General features: G+C 40.0%; 1 protein-coding gene across 1 annotated transcript; it reads left to right on the top strand.

The window, feature by feature from the left end:
- The first annotated feature begins 3,078 nt into the window (after positions 1–3,078).
- LOC143881544 (uncharacterized) lies at positions 3,079–4,525 on the top strand. The gene has a single exon (XM_077384663.1). The coding sequence runs from the start codon at positions 3,828–3,830 to the stop codon at positions 4,344–4,346; it is 519 nt and encodes a 172-aa protein (XP_077240778.1). The 5' UTR covers positions 3,079–3,827; the 3' UTR covers positions 4,347–4,525.
- The last annotated feature ends 7,445 nt before the right edge of the window (positions 4,526–11,970 follow it).

Below are 11,970 nucleotides of genomic sequence, written 5' to 3'. Positions count from 1 at the left end.
TTTCATAAAAGGGATGTCAATTCATTAACTTTCTTTCCTCAGATATTAGATAAATATGTTTCTAAGTGCCATCTATAAACCTCTTTTTTACTGCCTCTACTTTTGTTTTTACATTTGTTGCATGTGCTAATGCAGTTGAGCTCATCATCAACAGTGCAGATGTCTCGATAACCTTCATTCAGGAGAACAAGATACGACATGTATGATGTTGCTATCTTCACCCAACAAGTCTACTATGACCTGCGTATTGAGAACGTGTACATGAATCCTCTTTTTGGATGTAAGCAGACTGAAGACTCGGATGATTATTGGATACCGATGTCGAGGTTTACTACGAAAAGCGCACCGATCCTGCAAAGACATTAGATGTCGTTCTAGATGTTCAAACAAATGTCAGATTTGCCAATAATCAGCTAACTGATTGCAAATGATAATAATTCTCTAAACATGTCGCTACAAATGTCCCCTCTCTAGATCACTTCAAGTTGTGAGGAGCCATTCAATAGAACTTGCCGAATTTGATTAAAATATTGTTAATTTGTCAAACTTGATAGCACATGAAATTTTCTTAGTGGGCTTCCTCTACTGTAATGTTTATAATTCTTGCTTCTAGCTGCATTTCCAACATGCTTTTTTTAATTATTGTATTTCTCCTCTTCTTATTTTTTTTAACTATATGCCGTATAACAATGTTTTATCTTTCCAGTCTTATAGACTGAGTACATTTTCAGTTTGTATTTGAGTTGATTCTTGGATATGTGTATTTCTTTCGTCGCCCTTACTGTGAGTAAATTTTCAATCTCTATTTGAATTGATTCTGGGGGTTATATATTTCTTTTGTGGCACTTATAGGGAGCACATTTTCATTTTTTATTTGACTTCATTTCGTGGGTTTATGTATTTCTTTTGTCGCCCTTATAGTGAGTACATTTTCAGTTTTTATTTCACCTGATTCTTGGGTTTAAGGATTCGTTTGATCGCACGGGGTTTCTTACTAGTATTATATGAGAATGACTACGCAAAAAGTGCCTTTATGATCAATGTCATGATACATTTTTTGAGTCCTACAAGAGGTGGGCATAGAGGCATGCAAATGAAATCAAGGCCTTTGATCTTTTTTAAGACCATGATGCACAACCTACATGGTCCGCCACCCTTAGTAGTCATATAGGGGGGTGGCCTGGGGAAGAAAAGGTGCAAATATATGATTTCCCAAACTCAGAAAGAGACTTGAGAGATCAATGGCCTAAGATCATCCGGTGAAGGTGTTGTCAATGGCATCTATTTGGATCAAAAGATCTGAACACGTAAAGGAAGAAGTGGGCCCGATAAGCCTCTTTTGGGATGGATCACAAGCGTAATTTTTTTTTTTTATCTTTTATCTTTTTAAATTATTTAGGTAAAGACAAAATATAAGAAGAGTATTTGTGTTGTGAAAAAGGCCATGGAGAAAAGAAGTGGGCCCAGTCCCTCTCAAGCCAAAATCCAAAAAAAGGTTTGTTAAACTACGTAACCCTTTGTAGGAAGGTTCCACGTTTTTTCCTCCCTTGTCAGTACGCTACTCGACTTTGTCCTCAACTCCAAAACTCCCGTGGCATCCAAAATATGAATTCAATCTGATTTTTTAACTTGGAAATGATGCAACATCAATCCTTGTTTGATAATGACACTTCTTTATTAAAAAATATATTTCTAGTTAACTTTCGATACGGGATTTTTTTATTAGGGGTGCAATTTGGGCCGGATCCGGCTGAGCTTTATGCTGACAAATGAGTTAGAGGACTCGAAACAAACTAAGTTTTATGGTAAAAGTTAAGGTTGCAATTTAGGTCGGGTTTTACTTCACCTTCATCGACCCGTCCCGAAAATAATCTGAGTTGGGTCTAAAATCCATGGTCTTGGTGTTGGATTGGGTTGGCTTTCAAGTTGAAAAACCCGAATCAATCTCAAATTCGTTTCGGGTTGAAAGAAGAAATAAATCCAAAACCGGACCCAACTCATTTAAGTGTACTATGACTTCTTAAATATCTTTGAATACCGTGATAGATTATTTTTTCAGTATATTGATGTAATTGTTTTCACTGAGGCGATTAAGTTTGTGATGTGGGAAATAGTTCCCTTCTTAAATTTATTCTCCTGACGACTTAATTTTAGAGTTGTTGGTGTGACGCTTCAGTGTATTGTATAATCTTCGAAATTAGTCACTCGAAAAACCATCGCGGGGAGGTGGGGGTTTATGAATCTCTTTTTTTAATAAAATAAACTAATCTGACCTGAGATGATTTCTAGGGTAGAGTAGGGTTATGGAAAACCCGACCCGAGTTGCAACCCTAGTAAAAGCTGAGCCTAAATTCCTAAAAATCTACCCGAGTTGCTCTCCTTATTTTAATTGGAGTTTTATGAAAATAAATTTATGGACATTTGATAAATTTTTTCATGGAAATTCTTTTATAAAAATAAAAAATTCTTTATTTTTTTTAAAAAATACAAGCTATTATGTAGTGTGAGCAAGACCTACGAGCACCACCAGGACACTCTAATGGACGGTCCGATTTGAATGGTTTGCGACCGAGACAAAAGAATTAGAATCCCAAGACCACTCTAAGTTCGATCCGACCAATTTACGGAATTTGAATAGATCGTGGCTAAGACATATATGTGGATCCGCTTTGAAGGAAATGGATCCGTCAACACCCAGAATAAAAAGAGCACTCAGAATAAAGAGCGAGGGGTGGCACAATCAAAACAAAGGGGTGCGGTTGCTATCACCCAAAACGGAAATTCAACCGGTATGAAAGGAAATGGTAGTTTCGATATTTGCAGTAAACGAAGAGTAAAGAAAGGCGATGATATTTTCACCCTCTTGCAGTACGCATTCACCCCCGTTGTAACATGATTTGACGTCAAAAAGCGTTAAAGTTGCCCACTGCTGACGTTATCAAAGGGCGAATGCCTACTGGAGAGGGGGTGAAAGTATCATGTCCCAGCATATCTTAGTCTTTATTTAATACTGCCCTGGCGGGATTCTCTAATCCACAAACCAACTTTTCTTTTCATTTTCCTTCTTACCTAGAAAAAGTATTTCCCTCGTTTGAGAAAAGCGATTCGGAGAGAAAAGAAGAAGAAAAAAAAAGGGTTTGTGTCAAGGTTTCTGGGAAGGTTAGGGTTTGTTCTAGGGTTCAAAATCTCGTCCTCGATCTTTCCTCAAAGGAGGAATTGAGCGGAGTCTGTTTTGCAATTTTGTGAATTTTCGTTTTTTAGTTTTGAATCGTCTCATTTCGACGGAGATTTTGTGGAGATTCACAGAAATTCGGTTATTAGGGTTCTGATTTGAAGGGCGATTTAAGTGTCTTTTTTTTTTGTTAACAGGGTTAGGGTTTGTTCTCTAGGGTTCAAAAGCTAGTCATCAATCTTTCGTCGGAGGGGTTTTCCCGGTGATTTTGCAGAAATTGGAGTCGATTCGAAGGAGGACCCGAGCTGAGTCTCCCTCGCTCTCTCTCTTTTTAATTAATTTGTTGTTGGAGGGCGAAGATTCTGAATGAGAATTAAAGTAATCCGCTAAAGATTTTTATCATTGTGCCGAATTTTACGGCCATTTATCTCTGCATTTGATTAGGGTTTTAATTCCGAAAGGCTATTTTCCAGCGTAAGATTGGGACACTCGATTAGAAGGGGTTTTTTTTGGATGATTTTTTTGTGATTTCACTGTTTGTTAGGGTTCTAAGCTGGATTCATTTCCGTGGATTTCTTGCACAATTTTGGGACTAGGTTTAGTCGTCTGTGTTCTGATTTTAACGAAATCAGATTCAATTCATAGTGAAGAAACCATGAAGGTATACCCTGCTCCAAAGAAACGCAATAACATTACATTCCATTACAACATCAATTCAACCCTTTCCGATCCCGCCAACAGGATCTCAGGCCGCCAAAAGAAACTCCGTCGCCTCCCTCACATATTCAATAGGGTTTTAGAACTACCCTTTAATTCGGATGCCGACGTCATAATCGAAGAGAATTCGGAATGCTTTCGATTTGTGGTGACTACAGATGATGTTGGGGACGATGTTCGGACCCAGACAATTGAGATATATCCGGGAGTTACGAAAATTGTTATAAGAGGGAGTAACCTTCTCGAATTGGCGATGGATGAGTTTGATCTTGATTTATGGAGGTTTAGGCTCCCACTTTCTACTAGGCCGGAGCTTGCCAGTGCTGTTTATGTTGATGGGGAGCTTATTGTGACGGTCCCAAAGGGCGAAGATTCTGATGATGATAGCGCCGAGGAAGAAGAGGTGTGGGGAGGAGGAAATGGGGGTGGTGTCGGTCGTCTTGTCCTTGTACAGTAATTTCCCTCTTTCATTATGGATGGTTTTAGAATTGCCTAATTGTTTAAGCTTGTTTGAGGATCTCTTGTTATATGCTTGTTGTTTTGGTTAAGCAATTGGTGGTAAACATGAAAGATACTTAGCCAGTTCATTTTTCTGTTAATTGCTCTTTAATGAATAGTTATAGTTTCTTTTTTATCCTTTTTACTTGCTTTTTTATGTTGTTCTAGGAAGTAGGATGGTTTTTAACATGCATTTTTTCGGAGCTTGAAGGAGTATGTGAGAGCCTTGATTGATGGATATAGTTTTTGTCTGTGTTTGGGGTTTTGGCCCTCTTTCATGCATTCAGCTGTATTAGAAATTCAATTTAATATAGATCCCACATATTTGTAATCTTGCCCCAATTCTCATCGAAAACTTACTGCCAGTGCCTATCTTGACATACCTGGAATTTTCATAAAATTAAAGGTTCTTTCACTGAGACTGTGTTTTCCTCTAAAATTTGTCCTCTTCTTGGCAGAAATGAAATGGGTTGTTTGCAGTAACATCTGTAGTGTCATGTATCACTCATGTCCGCAATGCATGTTTGGTCTATGTTTGGCCAATTTAAGGATTTTATGTTTGACTGTTGCTTCAGGTATAGGATTCCATGTTTTATACTGAGGGCTGTTTCATTTCCTCTTCTTGGTTGCATGATACAAGCATTTAGGCTTTTATTTCTTTAGTGGGATGCATTGTCCTTAATTACATGCAATCAATTCGTGTTTATTCTGTATGTTGGTGACACGTCCTGCTATGTTATTTTGTGCGTGGATTTAGTTTACACATTTAGATTGTTTGTTATTTTGTGCGGACAGTTTGCCTATTTACATTGTTTGATGAGTAGGAGCTTGATGGCTTCCAACTGTTGCATTGTCACCTCAAAATCCTTGATTGATTCCGATTCACTGGCAAGTTTGTTATTTAATATTCACAAATCCATTATCTCACGCCATTGATCTTGTTGAAGATCTTGGAGTTCACAATTAATAGATTGAAAAGTGAAAAACTTTTCTCCAAAAGATCCAGGCACATCTCCTCTATTGTTTCCCTTGCTACAACTAGCAAAGCCCCTAATTATAAGCCCCTATTAACAAAGCAATCCCTGGCCATTTCAACCGTCTAAAACAGAAGACTTGCTGACAATTGAACTAAATCTAGATTATTAGAAAAAGGAAGAGATGACGACGAAGTAGGAACAAAGACAAATGTAGGACCAGCAAAGGCAGTTCTCGTCTCTATCGTCGAAAGAAGGAGACACTCGAAACCCCTCAAAGAGATAGGGATGGACAGGGAGGGAGCAAAAGCTAGGGAGGGCGATCAGAACCATAACCAGAATCAACTCTCCTTCTTGAATTCTTTTGATCGCAGAAACATTGTAGAAAAATCAGATTACGCTTGAATCGAAAGGCTTGCTACCTTCAATGAGTTTAATAACCTAAGTTGTGATGCATGGCGCTAGTTTCTAACGAAGAAGGTATGGCGGGAGCACCAGAAAGTTATCTCTAGAACCCATCAAAAGTTGAAAATACCCCCTCTCCTATTCCACTTAGAGCACTCGATAGTGGGATTGCCTCTGTAAACTATAATCCTCTTGCCATGTCGAAGCCCTGAAGCCATCCAAAATATCCTCAGATGATTGCGTGGCTACTGTTATATGCGATAATTCCCCAACCTCACTTACACGTCCTTGCTATAGCCATCTTGAAGTTGAAGAGTTTCTTTCCTCTTCGAATTTGAGGAGGGCTATCGTCCCTATTCTCCTCCTTCATCGGAAGAGCTGAGGGATTACCTCAGCCCTAATGGAGAGTCAGGGAATAGAGGATCGAGTTCATACCCTTCAAACCTCTTAGCATTTACGTTAAGGGTGGAGGAAATTATCAATATAGGAAAATGCCAGAGCAGTTAGTCTTCTTGTTTGTTACAAGTTTTAGAAAGTACAGATAAGGGGTCGTCTCCTGACCTCAGCAAGGGAGCTGAATTTCGATCTGAAGGGAAAAAAGGTCTAAGAGGTTGTACTCTAGCATCAACTATGACAGAAAGATCATCATTACACTGGATCTTTCAGAAGGAGCATCAAATATCAATCCAAAAAAAAAATCAATCCAACATTTCTCCGGTGAAGATAGGCTTCTGGAATAATAGAGGTACGAATTCAAACAATTAGAAAATTAGATTGTGCTAGACTTATGGATTAGTAGGAATTTGGACATTATGGCCCTGACAAATTCGAAATTACAATTGTTGCCTTTGAAGGCCGCTATGGGGTGATGCTCATGTGGGTATGCACGTCCTGCTATCAAGACTGCTGTTAACATCTTGGTTCTGTGGAGTTTAAAAAGCCTCAACACTCTAGACCTATGTGCAAGGGCTGAGTAAGAACTATGGCGAGGAGTAGACAAAGGCGACAAGTTCATGAGAGAATGAGAAACATATACAAGGACGTAATCAAAGAAGAAAAAAGTAGGACTTTGAGGAGTAGGCATCGTTACCAGGTAGGGGAAGGAAGCATACCTAATGACTGAAGGGTGAGATTAGTTTCCAGCGATGAGAGGTGAATTTTAAGCAAGGCTTGCCACAGAGAAGAAGGTAATGGACTGGGAGCTGGAGGATGGGACATAGTTCGAAGTCGAAAACTTTACAGGTTTCTGAAAGCCATGGAAGGCAGGAAGAATAGGAATTTGGGGGATTGGATATGCTGCAGGTGCTTGTCTTGGAATTTTAAGAGGTGAATCACATGTAGAAGTTGCAAGAAATATTGGAGTTCTGCAGACAAAGATGCCGGTGGTCCGAAAAAGGATCCCAGATCTTTCCTCCGGCAGAGCATGGTTTGACTCATTCGTTTGTGGGTAATGATCAACACCATAGTGCGGAGGCTAACAGTTGCAAAGTTGTAGACTATGGGGTTAGATCTTTAAGTGTGATTGTATCTGGTATATCACAGTATTGGAGCTTCTTATATTAGGTGGGAAAGCTTAACTTTCCCAGGAATGATATTGTTGCTATGGAAAGGTGGTTTGAGCATGCCAGATTGCCCGGTCAGACAAATTTCCCTACTTCAAATCTCTTTACAATGGAGGTAATTGTCGAAGATCAAAGACGGACACTATAAATTTGTAGTTCTTAAACAAGGTTGAATCCTTTTTCGTTGAAAGGGATTTTGCTGGGAGGTAAGAGATCAAAGAAGTCATTTTTTCAATACGGAGAGACAAGGGTTCCCATGGCTTTGTATCAAGTTTTTTGGCAGTTGATTAAGGAATATATAAAGGAAGCGTTTAATGTCTCAATAAAAGCATGAATTCTTCCTTCATAGCCCTTATTCCTAAGAAAGAAGGGGTGTTGGAAGCCAAAGACTTCAAACCTATAAGTTTGGTGAATAGTCTATACAAGGTAGTTGCCAAAATTCTCTCTAATCACCTTACAAAAGCCTCGCCTAGCATCATCATTTCTCCTTTTCAGGGGGCTTTCATCTAGGGGAGAGAAATCTTGGATGGGATGCTGGTTGCTCGAGTGTGTCGATTCCTTGCTCAAAGAGAAGAAGATATCATTCTGGAAATTGACCTTGAGAAAGCCGACTTAGGGGTGCAACTTGGGCGGGCTCAACCCGAACCGATGGGTTCAACCCCGAAAAAAGTTGGGTCGGGTTGAGTTCAGGTTCAGGTTTGGGTTGAGTTTTCTCAACCCGGGTTGAGTTCAGGTCGGGTTCGGGTTGAGGGGCTTGGGCAACCCGGCCCGAGTCAACCTGACATTTTTTAATAATTTTTTATTTTATTTTTTAAGCTTAAAATCTCGGGTTGGGTCGGGTCGGGTTGAACTCGGGTCGGGTTCAAGTTGGCAAAAGGGTTCCTCGGGTCGGGTTGAACCTCGTCGTGTTAGAACTTGGGTCGTATCAGGGTCGGGTTGAGCAAATGGTTGGTCGGGTCGGGTCGGGCCAACCCGACCCAAGTTGCACCCCTAAGCCAACTACAATTAAGTGCACTGTGCCTTCCTTGATTATTTGTGTCCGAGGATGGGATTATGCTTCAAATGCCTTCCTTGATTATTTGTTTCCGAGGATGGGATTATGCTTCAAATGGAGAGCTTGGATTAAGGGCTGCATTTCCTCGGCTCATTTCTCAATGTTGATCGATGCTGGCCCAGTCAGTTTCTTCAACAATAGCAGAGCATTAGGCAAGAAGATTCGTTTTCCCGTTAGTTTTTGTTATCACCTGTGAGGCCTTCAGCAAGCTCATTTCCAAATCTAATAAAAGGGCCTAATTGAAGGCATACGTATTCTTTCAAAAAAAAAAAAAATGGGTGGGGTGGTGGGGGGTTAAGTATCAATCATGATGTAACGGTTTCTCATCTGTAATATTGTATATGCTGGCAGTGCACTTGTCTTCATCAGAATAGATGAAGAGGATCTCTGGAATATGAGGGCTGTCCTAAGATGGTTTGAGGCAACTTCTGGTCGAAGAATCAACATCTCCAAAAGCTCCTTGGTGGGGGTTAATGTTGAAGACAACGTAAGCTTGCAACTAGTCAATCGATTCAGATACAAACGAGGATTGTGTTCCCATTAAATATCTCGGTCGGCATTAGAAATCCTTCCAAATCCTTTGCGTCCCTATTGTGGAATGGGTTGAAAAAAGACTCGCCTCGTGGAAGAAAAATATATTTCTTTTGGGGCTTGGATTTCCTTAATTAAAGCTTACCTTGTCAATCTCCCGATTTACTTCTTGTCTATCTTAAATATTCCAATGTCAGTCACCAAAGCTATATTGGCAAGTATTCAACATGGAGGAGACAAGCAATGGATTTGCCTGTAATTACCTCGGACTCGGAGAAAAGCAGTAAGTAGTTTATGGTTGTGCAGCGTTATACTTGGAGAGTAGGTGATTAAGTAGGGGATGCCTTTACCCATATATATATATATATACAGAGAGAGAGAGAGAGCACCATTCCCAAGAAATTTCAAGCAAAATTTCGCATTTTTGTGGAATTTGGTTTGAAAGTTATAAGTAGGGGACACAAATGCCACCTCAGCAGACATGCAATAACTACCTAGAAGACATCCCAGGGAGTTCAATGCTATATTGGCAACCAAAAGTGGAATGGAATCCCAAATCCAAACAAAATCCCGACGGCTGCTGGGATTTTGTGCAACCAAACACAGCCCAAATGTATTGAGAGACTCCAAAGAATTTCCTATGGAAAGGGAAGGAAAAGCTTAAGAAGAAACACTTGATAAATTTGAAAGAGGTCAGAACTCAGTATCTTTAGGAGCTTTGGGGATTGGAAATCTCAATCAGGGGAATTGGGATCTGCTTGTCTATGATAAATTAGAATTCAACTTTGATGGGTCAAGCTTTGAAAACCCGGGGCCTGCTGGAGTTGGAGGCGTATTGAGAGATAGTCAGGGGGTGAGCTTGATGGCATTCTCTGGCCCCTTCGGGTGGCGGATTCAATGGATAATTCAGTTTAAAGACCGGGCTGTTGGTTCCGCTTTTTCCTTAAAGCATGTGAAGAGGTGCAAGAATTCAGATGCAGACAAGCTTGCAAGGGAAGGGGTTGCTAGAGAAAGTCTTGAAATTTTTTATTTTCTGCCTCCTTGAGAAGCCTCTAATTTTGTGCTATTGATGTAACTTTGTATTGATCATCTCGGTCGTTTATCTTGTATGTTCCTTTTCTTTTAATAAAGTCTCACTTACTATTTCAAAAAAAAAATCTCAAGCGGAGGAACTGGTCTCTTCTTGGAAAGTGGCATTAGAGGTATGGTGAGGAAGGGAATGCCTTATGTATGACCGTTGTTATTAACTACAAAAATGGCAAGCCTGGTGTTGAGTGGATCATAGTCACTCCCAAAAGTGGAAGGGTTTCTGGGGCCTTGGGAGGCATCTATTCGATACTTGAGAAATTAGAAGGCACCAAACTTAGTATGGCAATGGAGCAGACACCAATTTTTGGGGAGATAAGTGTCTGTCAAACGCATCCATTAGTTTTTTGTTTTTTTTTTACTGGTCAAACGCATCCATTAGTTATTCTTTCCAAGATCTCTTCACTATAGCCCTTAACAAAGGAGTCAAAGTGAGACATGTAGTGAGTTGGAGGAATGGGATCGATTGGAAGCGGAATTTCTGCCGTTACTTCAGGAATGAGGAAGGAGAGCATTTTCGGCAGCTTTTGAAGAGGTTTTATCATATCTATATTTCTCCTAATCAGCAGGATGGAAGGCGTTGCGTGGCACCCTCCAATCCTGCCTCGGGTCGCTACTTCCAACCGGATGGCTATATCTGAAAGTATCAACACCTGTGACGTTCTGCAGAGGAAGAAAATCAGTTTGTTGAAACGCTGTGTTATGTGTATAGCTGATGAGTAATCCGCTTCTCATCTCTTTATTCATCGCAAGGAAGCCCCACACAACCTGATTTGCAGTGTTCAAATGCCTCTGGGATTGATTGGGTGATGCCTGGTTCGATGGGGAATTGGGAAAGGTAATCTCTAGTTGGAGGATCCCCAACCTGGTTAAAAGAGGCAAAATCTTTTGGCTAATCACTCCTTATGCTGTTATGTGGGGAGTTTGGGAAGTGCATGGTTCCAGAATTTTTTGAGGAGAATCAGAAAACCATTGGATCACTCATCATCATCATCAAGTCTCACTACTATCTTAATCATTTGGACCTAGGCACATAGTGTTGGATGGTCGTCTGTTTCTGATATTTTGGAGTAGTGGAGAGAGATAGCTCGAGATAAAGCCAGGCCAATGAGAGCTGCTGTATTGACTCTTCCCAACTCTCTGAAATTCAAATTTACTTTGCCCTTCTCTCATAAAGGAAAAAACCAAATTATTTGCTAAACAAGCAGTAGAGCTTGCCCGAACGGACCTTTCTAAAAACCCAATCTAGAAACCTTTAGGAAATACCCAAAAATAGGTACGATTCCAAATAATAATAAAAAACTACCAGCATCCCTAGTTTTTCTTGCAATTGTCTAAATTATTTTGGTCCCTTTTCTTCTTCCTCCTGCTAGTGGAATTGTGGGGCCTGTGGGCCTACTTGAATTGCATCAGAAATTCACTTAATTGAATTGTCTAAATTATTCTGGACAGGCTATAGCCTTTGAATAGAGTATTTTATTTGTTTAGAACTTTAACTAATAGCTCCTATCTAGCTCTTTGTTTTTCCCTTTTATTATGTCTATTTGCCATTGTATATCTACTGCATGTGTTTTAATCTGTGAGCTTGGACACATCAGGTTTGGTGGGGGAATTTCCCTTTCATTTTCACTTGCCTTGATCCAGTTTACATGTCTCTCTTATTGTGACATTACACTGAACTTTGTTTGTTTGACTGAGGCTATCTAACAAGGTAGTCTTCAAACTTGTTCCTGTGTATAATTTATATCAGAAGTGCCATTTTCGAAAGCAATTTCAATCAATCCAGCTTTCTTTCTGTCTTTTTTTCAAATGGTCTTGGGTGAATAACCTTTAATCCAACTTTCTTCAGTCAAGTTTTGAGGTTTCTCTCCACTATCCACTTATGCAAGGATCATTGTACCTTTCTGCACATGTTTTGTTTACTTGTTCTTGAGAGGAGAATGTTGCTCTGTCATGGCAATGGGTCAGCTC

This window comes from Tasmannia lanceolata, unplaced genomic scaffold (genome assembly GCF_043159265.1).
Source record: "Tasmannia lanceolata isolate RefF3 unplaced genomic scaffold, GAP_Taslan_0.1 ptg000002l, whole genome shotgun sequence".
Classification (NCBI taxonomy): Eukaryota; Viridiplantae; Streptophyta; class Magnoliopsida; order Canellales; family Winteraceae; genus Tasmannia; species Tasmannia lanceolata.
Note: the sequence above shows the minus strand (reverse complement) of the source record. Positions and strands in the feature narration are given on the sequence as shown.

Coding starts and splice junctions, on each gene's coding strand:
- LOC143881544 (XM_077384663.1), top strand. CDS start 3,828: ATGAAGGTATACCCTGCTCCAAAGAAACGCAATAACATTACATTCCAT.